We start from the raw sequence: 17,791 nt of genomic DNA, 5'->3' as shown, positions 1-17,791 counted from the left end.
TAATGATTTCCCTATTTTCAAATCAGGTGCCTGGCAAGGCGGCACTCAGCAGTATCGGCCACAATACCCAACCTCGCCTGCTCCGCAAAGCTGGGGAGGTGCTCCACCACGCGGTGCTGCGCCTCCGCAGGGCGCACCGCATGGACCGCCTATCCAGCAGCCAGCGGGAGTGGGCCAGTGGGATCAGCACCGCTACCCACCACAGCAGGGTCCTCCGCCGCCGCCCCAGCAGCAGCAGCAGCCTCAACAGCAACAGCAGCAACCGCCGTATCAGCAGGTGGCTGGTCCTCCTGGACAGCAGCCACCTCAGGCGCCACCACAGTGGGCACAGATGAATGCCGGCCAAGCGGCGCAGCCAGGAATACAACCACCCGGCTCACCACTGCGTCCACCCTCCGGCCCAGGACAGCCGCAGAGGATGCCCGGAATGCCGCCACAGCAGCCACAATCGCAGCAACCGGGAGGAGTTCAACAACCACCGCCGCAACAGGCTTCCCATGGCGGTGTTCCATCGCCAGGATTGCCCCAAGTGGGACCCGGAGGAATGGTCAAGCCACCGTACGCCATGCCACCGCCACCATCACAGGGTGTGGGTCAGCAGGTGCCACCCAGCGGCATGATGTCGCAGAAGCAACCGCCAATGCCAGGCCAAGTGATGCAGCAACAGCCTCTGCAGCAGCAGCCTCCGCCACATCAGCACCCTCATCCTCATCAGCATGCACAGCACCAGCATCCGCACCAGATTCCGCCCAATCAGACTGCACCCGGCGGTGGATACGGCCCGCAGGGAATGCCTGGAGGCGGAGCGCAGCTGGTGAAGAAGGAGTTGATATTTCCGCACGATAGCGTGGAGTCGACCACACCGGTATTGTACCGGAGAAAGCGGCTTACGAAGGCGGACGTGTGCCCTGTGGATCCATGGCGGATATTTATGGCTATGCGATCGGGTCTGCTGACCGAATGCACCTGGGCGCTAGATGTTCTCAATGTACTGCTGTTCGACGATTCTACGGTGCAGTTCTTTGGCATTTCGAACCTGCCCGGCCTGCTTACTCTGCTGCTGGAACACTTTCAGAAGAATCTCGCCGAGATGTTCGACGAACGTGAAAACGAGGAGCGCTCTTCGCTTCTGGCGGAGGAGGCGGCGGACGACGATGCGGACAGCGGCACTGTGATGTGTGAAAAGCTGCGAACCGGCGGACGGCAGTCGCGATGTGTGCGCAGCATAAGCAGCTACAACCGCAGACGGCACTATGAGAACATGGATCGCAGTGGAAAGGGCGGTCCCGGTAACGGCAGTGACTCCGAAGACGCCGACGAGGGCATTGATTTGGGACAGGTTCGAGTGCAGCCCAATCCCGAGGAGCGCTCCCTGCTACTCTCCTTTACGCCCAACTACACGATGGTCACGCGGAAGGGTGTGCCAGTGCGCATCCAGAACGCTGAACACGACATCTTCGTGGACGAGCGCCAGAAGGCGTGGGACATAGACACCAACCGCCTGTACGAACATCTGGAACCCGTGGGCAGCGATGCCTGGACGTACGGATTCACCGAACCCGATCCTCTCGATGGCATAATCGACGTCTTCAAGTCTGAGATTGTAAACATTCCATTTGCACGCTACGTCCGCTCCGAAAAGAAGGCAAAAACGCGGACGGAAGTGTCGACCACGGCCCGAAAGCCGGAAATAAAGCAGGAGGATAATAGTTCGGAGGAGCAGGCGTTCAACAAGAAGAGGCGACTGGTCAGCGGCGGCAGCAGCAGCAGTGGTCCCCATGCTGAGGGCAAGAAGTCGAAGCTGGCGAATGAGGAATTCGCCCAGCCAATCGCGGAAGTCAAAAAGGAGCCTGGAACGGCTGACAGCGATTGTCGCCCTGTTGACATGGACATTGAAGCGCCGCAGCAACGCTTGACCAACGGCGTGGCCCCCTGCTCATCGAATCCCGACATCTTTGATCCCCGGACTACAGCCAAAGATGTGGCGCGTGTGCTGCAGCGGAGGCGTGACTCCAGCTTTGAGGATGAGTGCTACACACGCGACGAGGCGTCCCTGCACCTGGTCAACGAGAGCCAAGACTCATTAGCACGCCGCTGCATCGCCCTTTCCAACATCTTCCGCAACCTGACGTTTGTGCCCGGCAACGAGACGGTGCTGGCCAAGTCCACCAGGTTCCTGGCGGTACTCGGACGACTGCTCCTACTAAACCACGAGCACCTGCGTCGCACGCCCAAGACGCGGAACTACGATCGCGAGGAAGACACGGACTTCAGTGACTCGTGCAGCTCGCTGCAAGGAGAGCGTGAATGGTGGTGGGACTACCTGATCACCATTCGGGAGAATATGCTGGTCGCCATGGCCAACATTGCCGGTCACTTGGAGCTGTCGCGCTACGATGAGCTCATAGCCCGCCCCCTGATTGACGGACTGCTGCACTGGGCCGTATGTCCGAGTGCCCATGGTCAGGATCCGTTCCCGTCGTGCGGACCCAACACGGCGCTCTCACCGCAACGCCTGGCGCTCGAGGCGCTCTGCAAGCTGTGCGTAACGGATGCCAACGTGGACCTGGTGATTGCCACTCCGCCATTCTCGCGGCTCGAGAAGCTATGCGCCGTGCTCACCCGACATCTGTGCCGCAACGAAGATCAGGTGCTGCGAGAGTTCTCCGTGAATCTGCTGCACTACCTGGCCGCCGCCGACAGCGCCATGGCTCGCACTGTGGCGCTCCAGTCGCCGTGCATCTCCTATCTAGTGGCCTTCATCGAACAGGCCGAGCAAACTGCGCTGGGTGTGGCGAACCAGCATGGCATCAATTACCTGCGTGAGAATCCAGACTCGATGGGCACCAGCCTGGACATGCTGCGGCGGGCGGCTGGAACCCTGCTCCATCTGGCCAAGCACCCGGACAACCGGTCCCTGTTCATGCAGCAGGAGCAGCGGCTGCTCGGTCTGGTCATGTCGCACATCCTGGATCAGCAGGTGGCTTTGATTATTTCGCGGGTACTTTACCAAGTGTCGCGAGGAACAGGACCCATACACTCCGTGGAGTTCCGCCTGCTGCAGCAGCGACAGCAACAACAGCTGCGACCAGGAGCGGCGGAGAAGCAAGCTGCCAGTGCAGCAGCAGCAGCAGCAGCAGGAGGAGGAGCTGCAGTCAAGGCGGAATCTGCGTCGACGGAAACAAGTTCCACTGAAACGAAACCCGCCGCATCCGCAGCCACCACTGCAGTGGTGAACGATGAGAACAGCAACAGCAGCCAGCAGTTGCCGCCGGCAGCGACGTTCAACGACGTGAGCAACAGCAGCACCAACAGCAACAGCTGCGGCACGGCCAGCAGCAACCAGACGAACAACAGCACAACTAACAGCAGCCACAGCAGCAGTGCAATCAGCAGCCAATCGACCCTCACAGTGGCAGCCACCTCGGCCGGAGCAGCGGGAGCATCATCCGCGGCGGCAGCAGCAGCAATGGCCAGCGATCAGCAGCAGCAGGTGAGCAAGGTGGCTGCAGCGGCGGCCGCAGCTGCGGCTCTGAGCAATGCCAGTGCAGCGGCAGCAGCAGCTGCGGCGGCGGCTGCAGCGGCCTCCGTTGCCGCCCCGCCCACGTCGTCGTCGAACGTGTCCGCCGGAGCGGCGGTGGCACAGCCAGCGGCACCGCCGCCAACCAATGCAGGAACAACGACAGCCGTTGCGTAGTATACGACAATGATGCCAGCGTCCTACTACTGGCCACGCACCCCGCGAGGGGCAGTCGACTAAGCTGGAGTTGGAAACGTGGATGTGGAGGAACAGCGGGCCCGGGAGCAACTCGATGTTCGGGGAGCTGATCCCTGCAGTCGGTGTAGAGAAGGCATGTAAATTTACTTAAGTGGCGCCTGGAAGGAGAAAGTCCTTGGAGCACAAGGATACGTAAACGGGAACTCAGCAGCAGCAGGAATGTCTCTGCGATGGATTTGGCTCACCTGTATCCATCACTGTAACAGTCAATACAATAACAACTGTATATTTTTTCACTCAAATCTAAAATAGTAAATATGATAACTAAAACCTAAGCGTTAAGCAATTGCAGCAGCAAAATAATGATAATACGAAATGAACACTGTTGTTTAGGGCGAAAGCTAGAACAGAACAACTGAGAGATCCTATCGGGGATTATTATTACTGAGACGACGAACTTGATGCGGAAGAAATGACGAGAAGGGAAGATCGAAATTCAAGCACACAGCATACTTATTGTATTAAATTTAATAACAAAAAACGACGACGGGACGCGAAAGGAGGATTAACTAACACATACATATGCATACGCACGCTATGGTTTATCGTATATTAAATATATATATAAATAAATGCATAAATTAACATTAAATTACATGAGAATGAATTGTGTATGTAAAAGGGATGAATGCATACATACGTACATCTAGACATTGATATATAAATACATAGAGAATAGTTTTTAAACTCTACCACTTACTAATACTACCTACATATTACCACAATGTGCAGCATTGGAACTCATAAACTGAACAAACTGACCGGCAGAAAGCATACGGAAGCGTCCGAAACCCAAGCCCCATATAATACGAGACCTATTGCACGCAGTTTAAAGGATTTTGTGTGGACTAGGGCAGGGCAGAAGGATAAAGGATAGGACACGATGATGATGATGATTAAAACAATTGTACATACTTAACTATTATGTAAATTTCACTGTATTTTTTGTTTTTACGCAATGTTAGAAGGCACATGTGAGTGGCAGCACTGCATTTCGTATTATGTTTATGTGTACGTTGTGTGGCCGACGGTCTGCGAAAATTCCAATTTGTTAGTTTTAATCGCATACTCGGAGGCGAATCGAAACGAAACAAGCATACAAATGAAATGAAATTTAAATTAAAATCAAATTAGGTGATATAAATATATAAATATGCATAACACGTACATACATAATGAACATAAAAAATTGATAATTGAGAAACCCTAATGCTGTAATCTTATGTTAACTGTATTATTTGCTGGAAGTGCTGCTGCTTCGTTTTATTTTATATCAAACTTACTTAAGGCCTAAATGACAAGATACATAATTAGGTTTTTATCTTAATCTTAATTTAAAATATTAAACAAATAAAACCAAGAAAAGAAACAAACAAACACAACCATAAAATGCTATAAAACACAAAGCGAAGCAAATCGAACTAAAGCTGTAGAGAAGCACGCAAATACGACTAATAACGAACACACCCACGCCCATACCCGAAAAGCTTGGCGTTAGGAAACCAATAAACCATGAAAACGAAAAACCCCATACGATACATGGGTGGGTGCACCAATTTGTATACTAAACTTTATCACATATAATAAACGTGCTACATAAGAGAGAACGAAACAAAACGAACTGTCTGGTCTCCAGATTGTAGCTTCTGTAGCTCTGGTGATCCTCCTGCACGCCGGGGCGATTGCCTTGGGCATCCAGAGGGACTACAAGACACTGAGGGATAATAGGAAAGTGCTGCTGTTGATACGTGTATTCGTGTAGTTGTTTGCAAACAAATATTATAACTCAGCATCTCGATATATAACGTGTAGTTATTAGTCTATAATTTGCTAGGATGTAAATGTATGTCCCTCAAACTTAATTTAATTATTTAATTAATATACATACATATATGATATACAATACAGCCTTTGTCTTTGTCGTTTCTCATCGCGAGTGGAGGATGTAAAACAAAACTGGATGGGATGGGACAAGATAATCCTGGAACGGAAATATTATGTGCAGCATTTATTTAAGCAAGAAAGGCTTGGAATCAGTTGAATCGAAACTAAACTATGGTACTTTACTGGATGGACATCAAAGGACACTTGTACCACTACACTGCTTAAAAATAATATGAACATTTTATAATCTCAAGTTGTAAAATTCTATGAAAAAATAGAAATACGTAAAGTGAATATTTTTAATATATGTGAGACTTTTCATTTTAGTTTCATAACTTTAGGCGAAACATTAAAGTTTGAAGAAACCTTTCTTCAAACAAGCCCCTAACCGAAACTTCGTTACTTCATATTTTTAAATTGAAAAATAGCTAGATGGAAAAATAGCTAGATTAACAACGAGGTAGCAGCTCCATTGTTTTATTCCTAACAGTCCCATCACTAAAGCGAAATTATCGATAAGAAGAACCGATAACTTAATGTTAAAATTAGCAAAACCAATTGGAGGAAGAAGAAGCATTACCGGCTGTGAGGTTTTTAATAAGCGAATCGTATCGATTTTTGTAATATAGCGGTTGAAAGGAGACCATGCTGAAGCTGAAACTGGAGGCCCTGGGTCACCCCACGCCCGGCGATGTGGCGCTGAGCAGTAAGCAACGTGCTAGATGTTCGCATACCAAATAATTGTTGACCCTTTCAGATCGCAAGGAATTCGCCAGCACCATCCTCTGGGTGGAGGACCAGAAAATCCGTCTGTACACCATTGAGGATCGCGAAAAGCTGCGCAACATAGACAATCCCGCGGTGTGGGAGGAGGGCTACATGAAGTACTGTGCGGATCTCAACATGCCGCCTCTGGAGACCCAGCAGGAGCAGCTGGCCTGGATCCTCAGTCACGCCGTCCGTCTGGAGTTCCTGGATGATCCTGAACAGTTTGCCTCGATCAACAGCAAACAGGGTGCTCCCCAGAGCAATGGCAAACAGGCCCACCAGAAGGTGCAATCCATTTTCGATGGAAAGATTAATGGTAACCAATAATCCTATTAGTAAACATAAAAAAAGAACCCTATTAATGCTCATTTCTTACCAACAGTTCAGGAAAAGGCCTTCGTGGATGCTGTGCGTCTGCTGGCCAGCAAGCTGAACGTGCCGCACCACCCGAACCACCTGCTGCAGCTGGAGGCGGTTGCCCGGGTGGTGCACGAACGCCTCTCGCCCGCCGCCAAGGGCCGCCAGCCGATTGTGGGCACACTCTTCCCCTTCGACAAGGGAAACGACGTGGTCTCCTCCAACGAACCTGCCCTGGACCTGCCAATGCGCATCCTGCGCCTTCTCCAGATCCAGAGCCTTCGCCAGCTGCAAACGCACATCAACGAGACAATTGTGGCGGTGCAAAACATCACGGCCAATCCAAAGACTGACACCAAGTTGGGCAAGGTGGGACGCTAGGCATTTGAAAGTAGGGAAAGGCAATCGATGAGATTACAGTGGCCTATATATCAATTGTAAATTTAAAGTTGCTTGTTAAGGTAAAATGATCAAAAATAGCCTAGTATAGCACACATATTCAAAGCCAAGTAACAACTTTTGGTAAAAATATTGCGATCAATAAGAGCCAAGTAAACAACTATGATTTAGGAAACTTGTAGAGAAGAAATGTTATTATACTGCCTTATAACTTGTTGATTACCTTTCCCGGTATAAAGCCTGCAGCATAGAACTCGAAATCCCTAGACGTCCTTCATTATTTGTAAACATGAACTAAAAGCCAATAGGTAACAATATATTACAATTCTAAAAAATCCAATGGACTTTGTGGGATTTGGTTTTAGAAAAGGAAGTTAAAGGTTGTATATTTATAAATTAGACACCTTTTATATAAGAACTAACAAACTTTATTGAATTAACGTCTAGCAAAGAACTGATGATCAGTGGGGTTCTTTGAAGTTTTTGTTTCCTGCTCCTTTGCTTCCTTCGTGGTTGCTTTCAGGAAATCCGCATTACCAAGTCGGGCCACGCCCAGTAAACCAACGGCTGGGGGCGGAGAAGAAGAAAGCGATCATAAGAACCGGATTTTGGATGGCAAGTTGAATGCCTCACCTGCTGCCAAGCTTTTCATGGTGTAATTCTCCAGGGGCTTGGGGCGCTTCTTCGATTGCGCCAACAGAAAGGCACCGATCCCGAGGAGACCAATCCCACTGACCAAACGACAAGCCAGACAGTCCGCCTCGTTCGAAACGTTGTCTTTGTTCCAAAATGACAGCCTGCCGATCATATTCACTCTATTTTATTTAAAGATTTATAATTTGGGAACGGATTTACAGAGTTATCGATAAATGTATGTTGACGTGGGACTGCCAACTTGCTATCTGTAATTTAGAAATTTAATTTCTTTTACTAAAATAAAATGATTTCTTTTAATATAAACTAAGACTTAAGTAAATATTAAATGTTATCGCAATACTGAATGGTTAAACATTTCATAGTTTTTTGTTTTTTTATTTGCGTTATCGATAGACGATGAAGCAGCTGATTTAATAAAACCGGCTTTAGTTCAATGTTGTTTACCATATACTAAAATCTTTTCTTTGAAAAAATGGATTTCCAAAGGAACGATGCCATGCTAATGGGGATTCTCCAGGATCGTAAGACAATTACAGGATTCCTGGACTCTATATTCGGCTTCCTGCGACGCAAGTAAACTTTTTAATACCATAATCTTAGCCATAACATTGATTTTCGACATCCCTTTAGTACCGATTTTTATCACACAAAACGCGATGAGTCGGATAAAATTGGCTTCCCCAAGGGCATGAGGGATCAGATCCTATATGGCGCTATGCAGCGCTACGATCCGGATTGCGTGCTCCAAACGATGACTGCCGAAGGAGGAGCATTGGAAGATGATGGTGAGACTGCTCCGCCGGCCATTGAAGAAGTGGTCCTGGAAAGTGAAGATGTATCCCCAATGGAAGTTGAAAGTCCCAAGAAAAATCTCGAATCACAAAAATCTAATGAGGAGATCACATTCTCCCCCAGTGACTACAAAAACGGAGCTGTTTTCGACACCCATTGCTGGTCACAAACCCTCAAGGATCTGGAGATGCACATCCTGTTACCCAAGGATCTTCAAGCGGCAAAAAAGCTGAGCATCCTTATCAAAGCCCAGCACATCAAAGTAAGCAGTAAACAGAGTCCCGAGATCATTATCCTCGAGGGAAACCTGAGCCAGCGGATCAAACACAACGAGGCTGTGTGGACCATTGACCAGAATCGGTTGATTATTAGTTGTGGTTGGTATTTGCTTAAAACAATCTCTAAAATCTTAAATTATTATTTATAAATATACCTCCAGATAAATCCAAGGAACTGTGGTGGGAGCGCCTCTTTGAAGGGGATCCCGAAATCGATCCCAAGAAAATTGAATGCGAGCGCTATATAGATGACCTGCCGGAGGATACCCAGGCCACCATAGAAAAACTTAGGGTGCAGCAACTGGCAGCGGATAAGGAACAAAGTGAACTCCAGGCCTCGAACCCAGAACAAGCTAAGACCCTGGAACGTTTACGAACTGCCTGGGATGCCGAAGGTTCCCCTTTTAAAGGACAACCCTTTGATCCGTCTATTGTTAGAATGAGTTAGTGTTTATAAAGCAGTGATTGGTAAAGAATAAGCTTATATATAAAATATTCTTAAAAATTTTTACATTAATCAATATAAAAGTGTTAGAAAACTCTTATTTAATACAAACTCGTGTCACATTACTACTTATTCTTAGTGAGAACATTAGGGAGATTAAGTTTACTGAGCCTTCAGTTCGAGTTTCTTGCGCTGCAGCTGAAGCTTCTGGTAGGCCACATCCTTCTGATCCGTGGACCAGGCCAGGTACATGTAGGTGGTCAGCAGCAGTGCCATGACCAGGCGATCCACGCTCATAACATTGGTGGCGAACAGGATGACCGAAAGGCCAACGAACGAGGGATGCCTTACATGGGCATAGAGATTGCGCAGTTCCTTTGATTTGTAGTTAAGCGGCGGTCCATAGGACTTCAGATCATAGTAGGCCTGCTTGATGCCCAGCAGCTCCGGAAGATCCATCACCAAGGTGCCGCCAAAGATCACCACCCAGCAGACACCGTGGGTGACGACAAAGGTCCACCAAAGGGGAGCACTCTCGTCCACGTTGACTTGCCACAGGACAATCGACTTTGCGGGCAGCCAGTTTACAATCAAATACTGAAATATCCAAAGATATGGTTAGGAGCTATTTTTGCCCAGTTCTTAGGTATACAAACATGTAAACAAAGCGATGACGTCAGGCTATAAATAGTACGCTCGGCCCCCGACAAGCCCAAGTTGGCCAGCAGTTTCTTGACCAGCGCTGACTTGAGGAAGCTGTGCTGGAAGATGAATCCGATCAGGTAGAGGGTGTCGAACACCACGGGTCCATAGGCGGTCTCCAGGCGCGACTTGTTGTCCAGCAAATTGAAAATCCAGGTGTGGGCCTTCGAAATCGAGCGAGGCGTCGACAGGAACAGCATCAGGAGCCCCACCACGTACAGGGAGTACGCAAAGGTGGCCAAGGAGGCCAGGAGCACTATGGACTTGACAAACGAGGCCATGTTTGTCAAGAAAGTCGGTGGGAAGTTTTATTTATGAAATAAAACAAAACGCTGTTGAAAACGTTTGGATGAGCTAATCAGAGTGACCAGAGCACGATTTTTCGATAAAACAGCATGTTTATAAAGTGTGTACACACCATAAATCGAAAGCGCCGAATTTATTTATCGAAGTGCGCCATTTTTAAAACTTCCATTTATTAAATGTTTAAGCTTCATACCTATTTTAAAATATTTAAAACCACAACAAACTTGCTCATCTTTTGTTTATTGGGAAGTCCGTGCAAATGGAATAATAATTCAGTTGGAATCGAAAATCTTACATCATAAACTTGTTGTTCTTCTCGGACAAGTGCTTCGAGGAGCGCTTGGCGTCGAGGAAAAGGGAGTGTACGTCCTCGATGTCATCCTTGCTGATCTGGCTGCGTCCGTTCACCTTGCACATCTGGTGGGCTGGCGTGAGGAGCTGAACGGCGTAGCGCAGCGTGGAGCTGGTTCCGATCTCACTGAGACGAGCGAAGGCGTTCTCCTCCAGCTGCAGTCCCTCGGTCTGGGCGCGCAGCTTGATGATCTGCTCCATGTCGGCGGTGGAGTAGAGCAGTGTGCGGATGATCAGCAGACGATCAAGCAGATCCAGCGGAATGCCGTGTGGCGAGACGATGTCGGTGGTGCCACTGGAAAAGGGAAAGTGACGAAAACGTTTATATATGAAAAGGTAATCTAATAATTCTATACTAATGTACTGTTGCCATAGCAACGGACATATTATTACATTGTTTATATATCTGCATTCTATTATTATGCCTCTTTCAACCATTAATTCAGTCTTACCGAATTACACAGCGTCCACGATTGGTGGCAAAGATCACAATGGGGGCAATGGGAGATTCCAGGGACTTGTGTAGGTATGTAAAGGTCTCCAGGTCGAGCATGTGAATTTCGTCGATGAAGAGCACTCCGGGAACCAGCTCGGCTATGCCCTGGTCAATATACTTATTCACCACCTTGTTAATCTCCATGCGTAGTTTGTCTGCGATAATAATAAATTAGTTTCCATTAAGATGAAACATTCAACAGCTTACCAGTGATTTCGGTTTTCTTGGGCTTCATGAGCTGGCCCATCATGGAGAGCACATCCTGGCCGCCCTGCGGACGAGCATTGGCCACATCCAGATCGTGCAGAGTGACATCCTGTATGACCTCCTTCTTCTTGTGTACATCGCCCTTGGGCAGCGGCACATACTCCTCGGTCTCCAGATCGAATTCGGTGGCAAAGGTGTCGCTGCGACCCTGGCGCTTCACGGCGCCACTGTTGGCCTCAATGTAGATGACATCGCCCACCTCCACCTTCTCCTTCTGCAAGGCATCAAAGATGCTGGGGTCCAGCTTGAGTTGTTTGGTTCCCTTGGCTGTCTTCAGGCCGATGACCACATTGCTGATGGTCTTGCCATAGCCACCCATGGGATTCTCGGTCTCCACGGGAGTGAGCTCGGTGACCTCGCCCTCGTACACCTCCTTGGTCTCGCGGATGCGGAGGCCAATGGAGCGCCGGAAGTTCTCCATCAGCACCTCGGTCTTCTTGATCTCGTTGCTGAAAACCTCCGAGCCGACCATCGGGCAGAAGGGCACCTTGTTGCCCAGCTCCTGTGCAATGGCCAGGGCAATGGCTGTTTTCCCAGTGCCAGGTGGACCGGCGAGGAGCAGGGCTCTGCCGGCCATCTTCTTGGACTTGATCAGATCCACCACGATGCCGGCAGCCTCGCGAGCTGCCTTCTGGCCCACCAATCCGGCGGCACTGTGCACCGCGGCTCCGACCTCGTCCAGGCCCAATCCCTTCACGTGGCTGTGGGCAGCGATGCGCTGGGTGCGCACGGTGCTCTTGACTTCCTCGATCTTCATGGCGTTTCTGTGTTTATGTCCTGGCTGGTTACTTTCTTATTCCGTTTCCGGTTGCAGCTGCTCTTCGCCCGAGGGAGTTGAGATGTGAACTCAAGCGTTGTAACGATCAAACAAGCAATTCCTGTTGCCCTGGACGAAATTTGTTTTATTTGCCGGCAATTGGAAAACAGAAGCACACTTTGTTTCGTCAGGCGCGCGGGTCGAGTGTGACCGTGCAAGCTGAAAATCCCAACATGTGGATGTCGACCTAATACACTGACCAACAAAATTAAAAAACAATGAATATACATTTTAATAAGTTCAGCTTGTTCAACCATTTAACATTTCAAAATTCAAAAAATTGTTTAAAATTTTATTAATGGTATTATTTTATTAGTGGTTTTATTGATTATTGGTGGGTAAATTTGCAGTGCATAGTGTAATTTAATACATCTTGTTTTGGGGTATTTTTTAGCGTTTGTTGTATGGTCTTATTATAAACAACAAACTCTCGATGGACATCTTCTTCCCAAAAGAAAACATAAACAAATTAATATTATAATAAATTATTAAACTTATTAATATACACCAAACCATGAGCTGCAACTACGCGGATGGTCTCTCCGCCTACGACGACAAGGGAATCCTGGGAGCGCCCGAGAGCTTCGACAGCGATGAGGATGTGACCAAAAAGTGCCAGGAACTAGCTGACTTAATCAAGAAATCCGGGCACGTTGTCCTCCACACGGGAGCTGGCATTAGTACATCCGCAGGGATTCCCGATTTCCGGGGACCCAAGGGCGTTTGGACCCTGGAGGAGAAGGGCGAGAAGCCGGACTTCAACGTCTCCTTCGATGAAGCCAGGCCCACCAAAACCCACATGGCCATCATAGCGCTGATCGAAAGTGGCTATGTGCAGTATGTGATCTCCCAGAACATTGATGGTCTGCACCTAAAATCCGGTCTGGAAAGGAAGTATCTTTCTGAGTTACACGGCAACATTTACATCGAACAATGTAAGAAATGCAGACGTCAGTTTGTCAGCTCATCTGCTGTGGAAACAGTGGGTCAGAAATCTCTGGACAGGCCATGTAAATCTTCCATGGATAGTAAAGGTCGCAGCTGCAGATCGGGTATCCTATACGACAACGTTCTGGACTGGGAACATGATCTTCCCGAAAACGACCTAGAGATGGGCCTCATGCACTCCACCATCGCTGACTTAAATATTGCCCTAGGAACCACCCTACAAATCGTTCCCAGCGGTGATCTTCCCCTGAAAAATCTCAAACGCGGTGGTAAATTTGTAATTTGTAATCTGCAACCTACGAAACACGATAAAAAAGCGAATTTAATCATATCCACCTATGTGGATGTGGTTTTGTCAAAGGTTTGCAAATTATTGGGAGTCGAAATACCTGAATATACCGATTCATCCGATCCTACTAAGCAGTCTAAGACAACTGAGTGGACTATACCCACAAATAATGTTAATACTTTTCACAAACAGTATAGAAAACATGTAAAGGATACGAAAATTGAATCTAAAGCCAAGAAAACTAAGTATAAGTAAAATAGTTTGTAAAGAAACTGGGTTAAAATATTCTATCAAAACAAAATGCATTTAATTAGTTATATCAATCAAAAAGTCTTATAATTATTTAAGAAAACAAATTCGCCCAAATAAGATAGGTTTAGTAAAATTAATGTATATATTTATATATAAAAAGTCCTTTATTTGTTTTCATTAAAAAGTAAGTGTCAACAATTGGGCATTATACCTGTCTTAGAGCTAAAGCGCCTTATAAATCAGGCAATATAGGTGGACAGGTGCACACAAGATGCTTGTCGCCATAGGCATCATCGATCCTGCCCACAGTGGGCCAGATCTTGGCATCCGGTTTCACAAAGATCTGTAAAAATAAGACAATTTTAATTATAAAAAATAATTTATAATAGTTTTCAACTTACAGCTGGAAAGGCAGCCTGCTCCCTAGTGTAGGGTCGATCCCATTTATCTGATATGACTTGTGCCTGGGTGTGGGGAGACAACTTCAGGGGATTCACGGCCTTGTCCATGCGACCCGCCTCGATCTCTGCGATCTCCTCTCGGATGGAAATCATGGCATCGCAGAAACGATCCAACTCCTCTTTGTCCTCGGATTCGGTGGGCTCAATCATCAAGGTTCCAGCCACGGGCCAGGACATCGTGGGAGCATGGAAGCCATAGTCCATGAGTCGCTTGGCCACATCCACTGCCTCGATATTGGCCGTCTTCTTAAGATCGCGAATATCCAGAATAAACTCGTGGGCCACCAGCTGTGAGTTGGGTGCCTTGTAGAGGGTCTTATAATGCTGCTCCAACCGCTTGGACATGTAGTTGGCATTCAGAATGGCCACTTGGGTGGCTCTCTTCAGTCCTCGACTGCCCATGAGTTTGATATAGGACCAGGATATGGGCAAGATGGCGGAGCTGCCGAAGGGAGCAGCAGAAACCACACCAAAACTGTGCTCCTCACTGCTCAATGGACTGACCACAGGATGTCCTGGCAGATATGGTGCCAAATGGGCCTTGACTCCAATGGGACCCATTCCAGGACCACCTCCACCATGCGGGATGCAGAAGGTCTTGTGCAGATTGAGATGCGACACATCACTGCCATAGTCTCCGGGGCGACACAAGCCCACCTGGGCGTTCATGTTGGCTCCATCCAGGTACACCTGACCGCCATGTTTGTGGATCAGGGTGCAAATATCCGCCACCGTCTCCTCAAACACGCCCATTGTCGAGGGATAGGTGATCATCAGACAGGATAATTCATTGGAGTGCTCCTCGGCCTTGGCTCTCAAGTGGGCCATGTCGATGGAACCATTCGACAGTATCCTAATGGGTTCCACCTTCATGCCCGCCATTTGTGCGGAGGCTGGATTTGTGCCATGAGCTGAGATGGGTATCAGGCAGATATTTCGGTGACCTTCATTGCGGTGCTCGTGGTAGCTCCTAATGGCCCTCAGTCCAGCATATTCTCCCTGCGCCCCCGAATTGGGCTGGAAGGAGATTCTGTCATACCCTGTAATCTCGCAGAGATCGTGTTCCAGTTCTTTGAACATCTGATGGAAACCCTGGGCCTGTTCCACGGGTGCGAAGGGATGGATGTCGGTGAAGTGGCGGAAGGAGCAGGGCATCATCTCGGTGGTGGAGTTGAGCTTCATGGTGCACGAGCCCAGGGGAATCATAGAGTGTACGAGGGAGATGTCCTTGTTCTCCAGCTTCTTCATATAGCGTACCATGCGGGATTCGCTGTAAAAGAGGAAGAAATCTATAACCACTCACTATTAAAAGGATCTAAATCTCACCTGTGATAACTCTGGAAAATGGGATGCTGCAGGTAGGGCGAAGTTCTCAAGAACTTGGAGTTCTCAATCGAGTTCTTGAGGACATCGCCTCGCGCCAGGATTTGTTCCACCGTTGCCTCCGCCTTGAAAACCCACAGCAGATCATCCACATCGTCCACGCTGACCGTCTCATCCAATGCCACGCCCACACTGCCATCCTCCAGGTATCGAAGATTAATGCGTTTGTGCTCGGCGCGTTCCTTGAGGTCCTCCAGCGACTGATTGCCACTCAATCTAATGTTCAGCGTGTCAAAGAAGTTCTTGTTGACCACTTCGAGTCCCGCTCCCTGGAGACCCGTTTGCAGGGTCAGTGTGAAGTGGTGGATGCGATTGGCCATGGCCTTCAGGCCCTCTGGACCGTGGTAAATGGCGTACATGGCCGACATGTTGGCCAGAAGAGCCTGCGCCGTGCAGATGTTACTCGTGGCTTTGTCCCTACGGATGTGCTGCTCCCTGGTTTGCAGGGCCAAGCGGTAGGCATCATTACCGTCCATGTCCCGGGTGACCCCGATCATCCTGCCGGGCATCAAACGCACCAGACTCTGCTTGCAGGCGAAGAACCCAGCATGGGGACCACCGTAGCCCAGAGGAACTCCCAGACGCTGTGAAGTTCCCACGGCAATGTCGGCGCCAAATTCCGCAGGAGGACGAAGCAGGGTTAGGGACAGCAGATCCGTGGCCACCACCACAAGGGTCTGAAAGGAAAAGAAATAAAATAATTAATATAAAATTTACAATCCAGACTTTTTATTAACTTAGCTTACCCCATTCTTCTTCGCCAAAGCAGCCACATCCTCGAAGTCCTTGACATCACCATAGGTATCCGGATACTGCAGCAGAATGCCGGCCAGCTCGCGACTGGGTAGATCGGCCTGTTCAATGGGCCCCACCACGATCTCCAGCTCCAGGGCCTCGGCTCGCGTCTTGACCACGGACAAGGTCTGGGGATGCACCCTGTTCGAGAGATAGAGCTTCTTCCGCTTGTTGTGCCTCGTGGCCAGGCACATGGCCTCGGCGGCAGCGGTTCCCTCGTCCAGGAGCGAGGCATTGGCCACATCCAGACCAGTGAGATCGGAAATCAGCGTCTGATAGTTGAGAAGCGACTCCAAGCGACCCTGGGCAATTTCCGGTTGGTAAGGGGTATACTGCGTGGTCCAACCCGGGTTCTCGAACATATTCCGGATAATCGTGTGCGGCACATGGCAGTTGTGGTAACCCATTCCGATGTAGGAGCGCCACAGCTGATTCTTCAGCGAGATGTCGCGGATTCGGCGGATTAGCTCGTGCTCATCTGTGGGGCCAAAGTGGAGAATTGTTGTCAGCCAGACGGAGACGAAAAGCGAAGATCAAGCCGAGGCAGTCAAAACACAGATAAGTGCGAGGGACCCCGCTGAACCGGGCTTATCGAGGGGCTTATCAGCGCCTGCGAACACGCCAGGGGGTCCATTGCCTCAGCGCCCATTTTGCCAGCTATTTTGGGATTATAATGTACGTAGGAGCTACTTACTCAGGGGTTTGTCCAGGTCGAGTTCCCTCTTCAGTTGAATGCTCTGGGGCACGGCTTTTTCAGTGAGCTCAGCCAGGGACTAGGGGATTATAGAAGAGGTTACTAGATATCCTAGAAAATCAACTTTGTTAAGCTAGATTTAATTCTAAAGAAACCATTTTATGACTGGCTTTCAGAACTTTATATAAATATTAAATATGTAACCCAAGGAAGAATGCTAAGAATTAATATAATCGAAACTAAAGGCCTATATTGTTATATAAGAAATGTTTATAACAAACAGAACATTTTAATTACTTTATAATTTTTGCGATCTGAAGGTTCTCATTAAGGGGTTTTTGGACATATGTATTCCTACCTTATACCCCAAAGTATCCAACATGGCAACAACATCTGTCTTGCGGGGCCCTATATGACGGCTGGGAAAGTCCGACTTGGTGGGGAATAGAACCTCCTCCACGGGAGTGGTGGCCAGACAGCGATGACCGCATCGCAGCAGTAGGCTCCGACTGTTCCTTCCCAGAAATCGCTGCATGGTTGAAGGGAATTAACTAAGGCACGTCCACGCCACGCGGATTTCAATCTCAGACTGATTTTGGGCTGAAAGATTTCCATCCACCCATTTCAGTTGATAAGGCGGCGTTACTATCATCTCAGCTTATCAGTGGCTCT

General features: G+C 48.7%; 8 protein-coding genes across 9 annotated transcripts in view; 4 read left to right on the top strand and 4 right to left on the bottom strand.

Moving 5' to 3' along the window:
- LOC108025213 (trithorax group protein osa) overlaps positions 1-5,681 on the top strand; it is a 32,023-nt gene extending 26,342 nt beyond the window's left edge. For both annotated transcript variants that reach the window (XM_017095560.3, XM_044090931.2), the window contains exon 16: positions 27-5,681. In XM_017095560.3, coding sequence (XP_016951049.1) covers positions 27-3,697 — 3,671 coding nt within the window. In that variant the 3' untranslated portion in view covers positions 3,698-5,681. The remainder of the gene's footprint in view (positions 1-26) is intronic.
- Positions 5,682-6,199: 518 nt separating this feature from the next.
- Positions 6,200-7,526, top strand: LOC108025547 (RNA transcription, translation and transport factor protein). Its single transcript, XM_017096079.3, has 3 exons — positions 6,200-6,368; positions 6,420-6,746; positions 6,813-7,526. Exons 1-3 carry the CDS (start codon positions 6,308-6,310, stop codon positions 7,166-7,168), a joined length of 744 nt encoding a protein of 247 aa, XP_016951568.1. The 5' UTR covers positions 6,200-6,307; the 3' UTR covers positions 7,169-7,526.
- A 14-nt stretch (positions 7,527-7,540) lies between these two features.
- LOC108025548 (uncharacterized) lies at positions 7,541-8,079 on the bottom strand. The gene is made up of 2 exons (XM_044090929.2): positions 7,820-8,079; positions 7,541-7,753 (listed from the first exon to the last, which is right to left on the bottom strand). The coding sequence occupies exons 1-2, from the start codon at positions 7,992-7,994 to the stop codon at positions 7,623-7,625; spliced, it is 306 nt and encodes a 101-aa protein (XP_043946864.1). The 5' UTR covers positions 7,995-8,079; the 3' UTR covers positions 7,541-7,622.
- Positions 8,080-8,258: 179 nt separating this feature from the next.
- Positions 8,259-9,469, top strand: LOC108025536 (nudC domain-containing protein 3). The gene is made up of 3 exons (XM_017096065.3): positions 8,259-8,416; positions 8,474-9,012; positions 9,075-9,469. The coding sequence occupies exons 1-3, from the start codon at positions 8,316-8,318 to the stop codon at positions 9,359-9,361; spliced, it is 927 nt and encodes a 308-aa protein (XP_016951554.1). The 5' UTR covers positions 8,259-8,315; the 3' UTR covers positions 9,362-9,469.
- On the bottom strand, positions 9,437-10,419 carry LOC108025538 (nurim homolog). The gene is made up of 2 exons (XM_017096066.2): positions 10,015-10,419; positions 9,437-9,955 (listed from the first exon to the last, which is right to left on the bottom strand). Exons 1-2 carry the CDS (start codon positions 10,339-10,341, stop codon positions 9,521-9,523), a joined length of 762 nt encoding a protein of 253 aa, XP_016951555.1. The 5' UTR covers positions 10,342-10,419; the 3' UTR covers positions 9,437-9,520.
- A 170-nt stretch (positions 10,420-10,589) lies between these two features.
- Positions 10,590-12,448, bottom strand: LOC108025524 (ruvB-like helicase 1). Its single transcript, XM_017096049.3, has 3 exons — positions 11,421-12,448; positions 11,170-11,368; positions 10,590-11,012 (listed from the first exon to the last, which is right to left on the bottom strand). The coding sequence occupies exons 1-3, from the start codon at positions 12,235-12,237 to the stop codon at positions 10,658-10,660; spliced, it is 1,371 nt and encodes a 456-aa protein (XP_016951538.1). The 5' UTR covers positions 12,238-12,448; the 3' UTR covers positions 10,590-10,657.
- A 256-nt stretch (positions 12,449-12,704) lies between these two features.
- On the top strand, positions 12,705-14,165 carry LOC108025397 (NAD-dependent protein deacetylase Sirt6). The gene has a single exon (XM_017095872.3). The coding sequence runs from the start codon at positions 12,812-12,814 to the stop codon at positions 13,787-13,789; it is 978 nt and encodes a 325-aa protein (XP_016951361.1). The 5' UTR covers positions 12,705-12,811; the 3' UTR covers positions 13,790-14,165.
- Positions 13,928-17,697, bottom strand: LOC108025398 (glycine dehydrogenase (decarboxylating), mitochondrial). The gene is made up of 6 exons (XM_017095873.2): positions 17,478-17,697; positions 17,120-17,198; positions 16,377-16,903; positions 15,574-16,307; positions 14,188-15,517; positions 13,928-14,129 (listed from the first exon to the last, which is right to left on the bottom strand). Exons 1-6 carry the CDS (start codon positions 17,652-17,654, stop codon positions 14,019-14,021), a joined length of 2,958 nt encoding a protein of 985 aa, XP_016951362.1. The 5' UTR covers positions 17,655-17,697; the 3' UTR covers positions 13,928-14,018.
- Between the last annotated feature and the right edge of the window lie 94 nt (positions 17,698-17,791).

This window comes from Drosophila biarmipes, chromosome 3R (genome assembly GCF_025231255.1).
Source record: "Drosophila biarmipes strain raj3 chromosome 3R, RU_DBia_V1.1, whole genome shotgun sequence".
NCBI classification, from domain to species: Eukaryota; Metazoa; Arthropoda; class Insecta; order Diptera; family Drosophilidae; genus Drosophila; species Drosophila biarmipes.
Note: the sequence above shows the minus strand (reverse complement) of the source record. Positions and strands in the feature narration are given on the sequence as shown.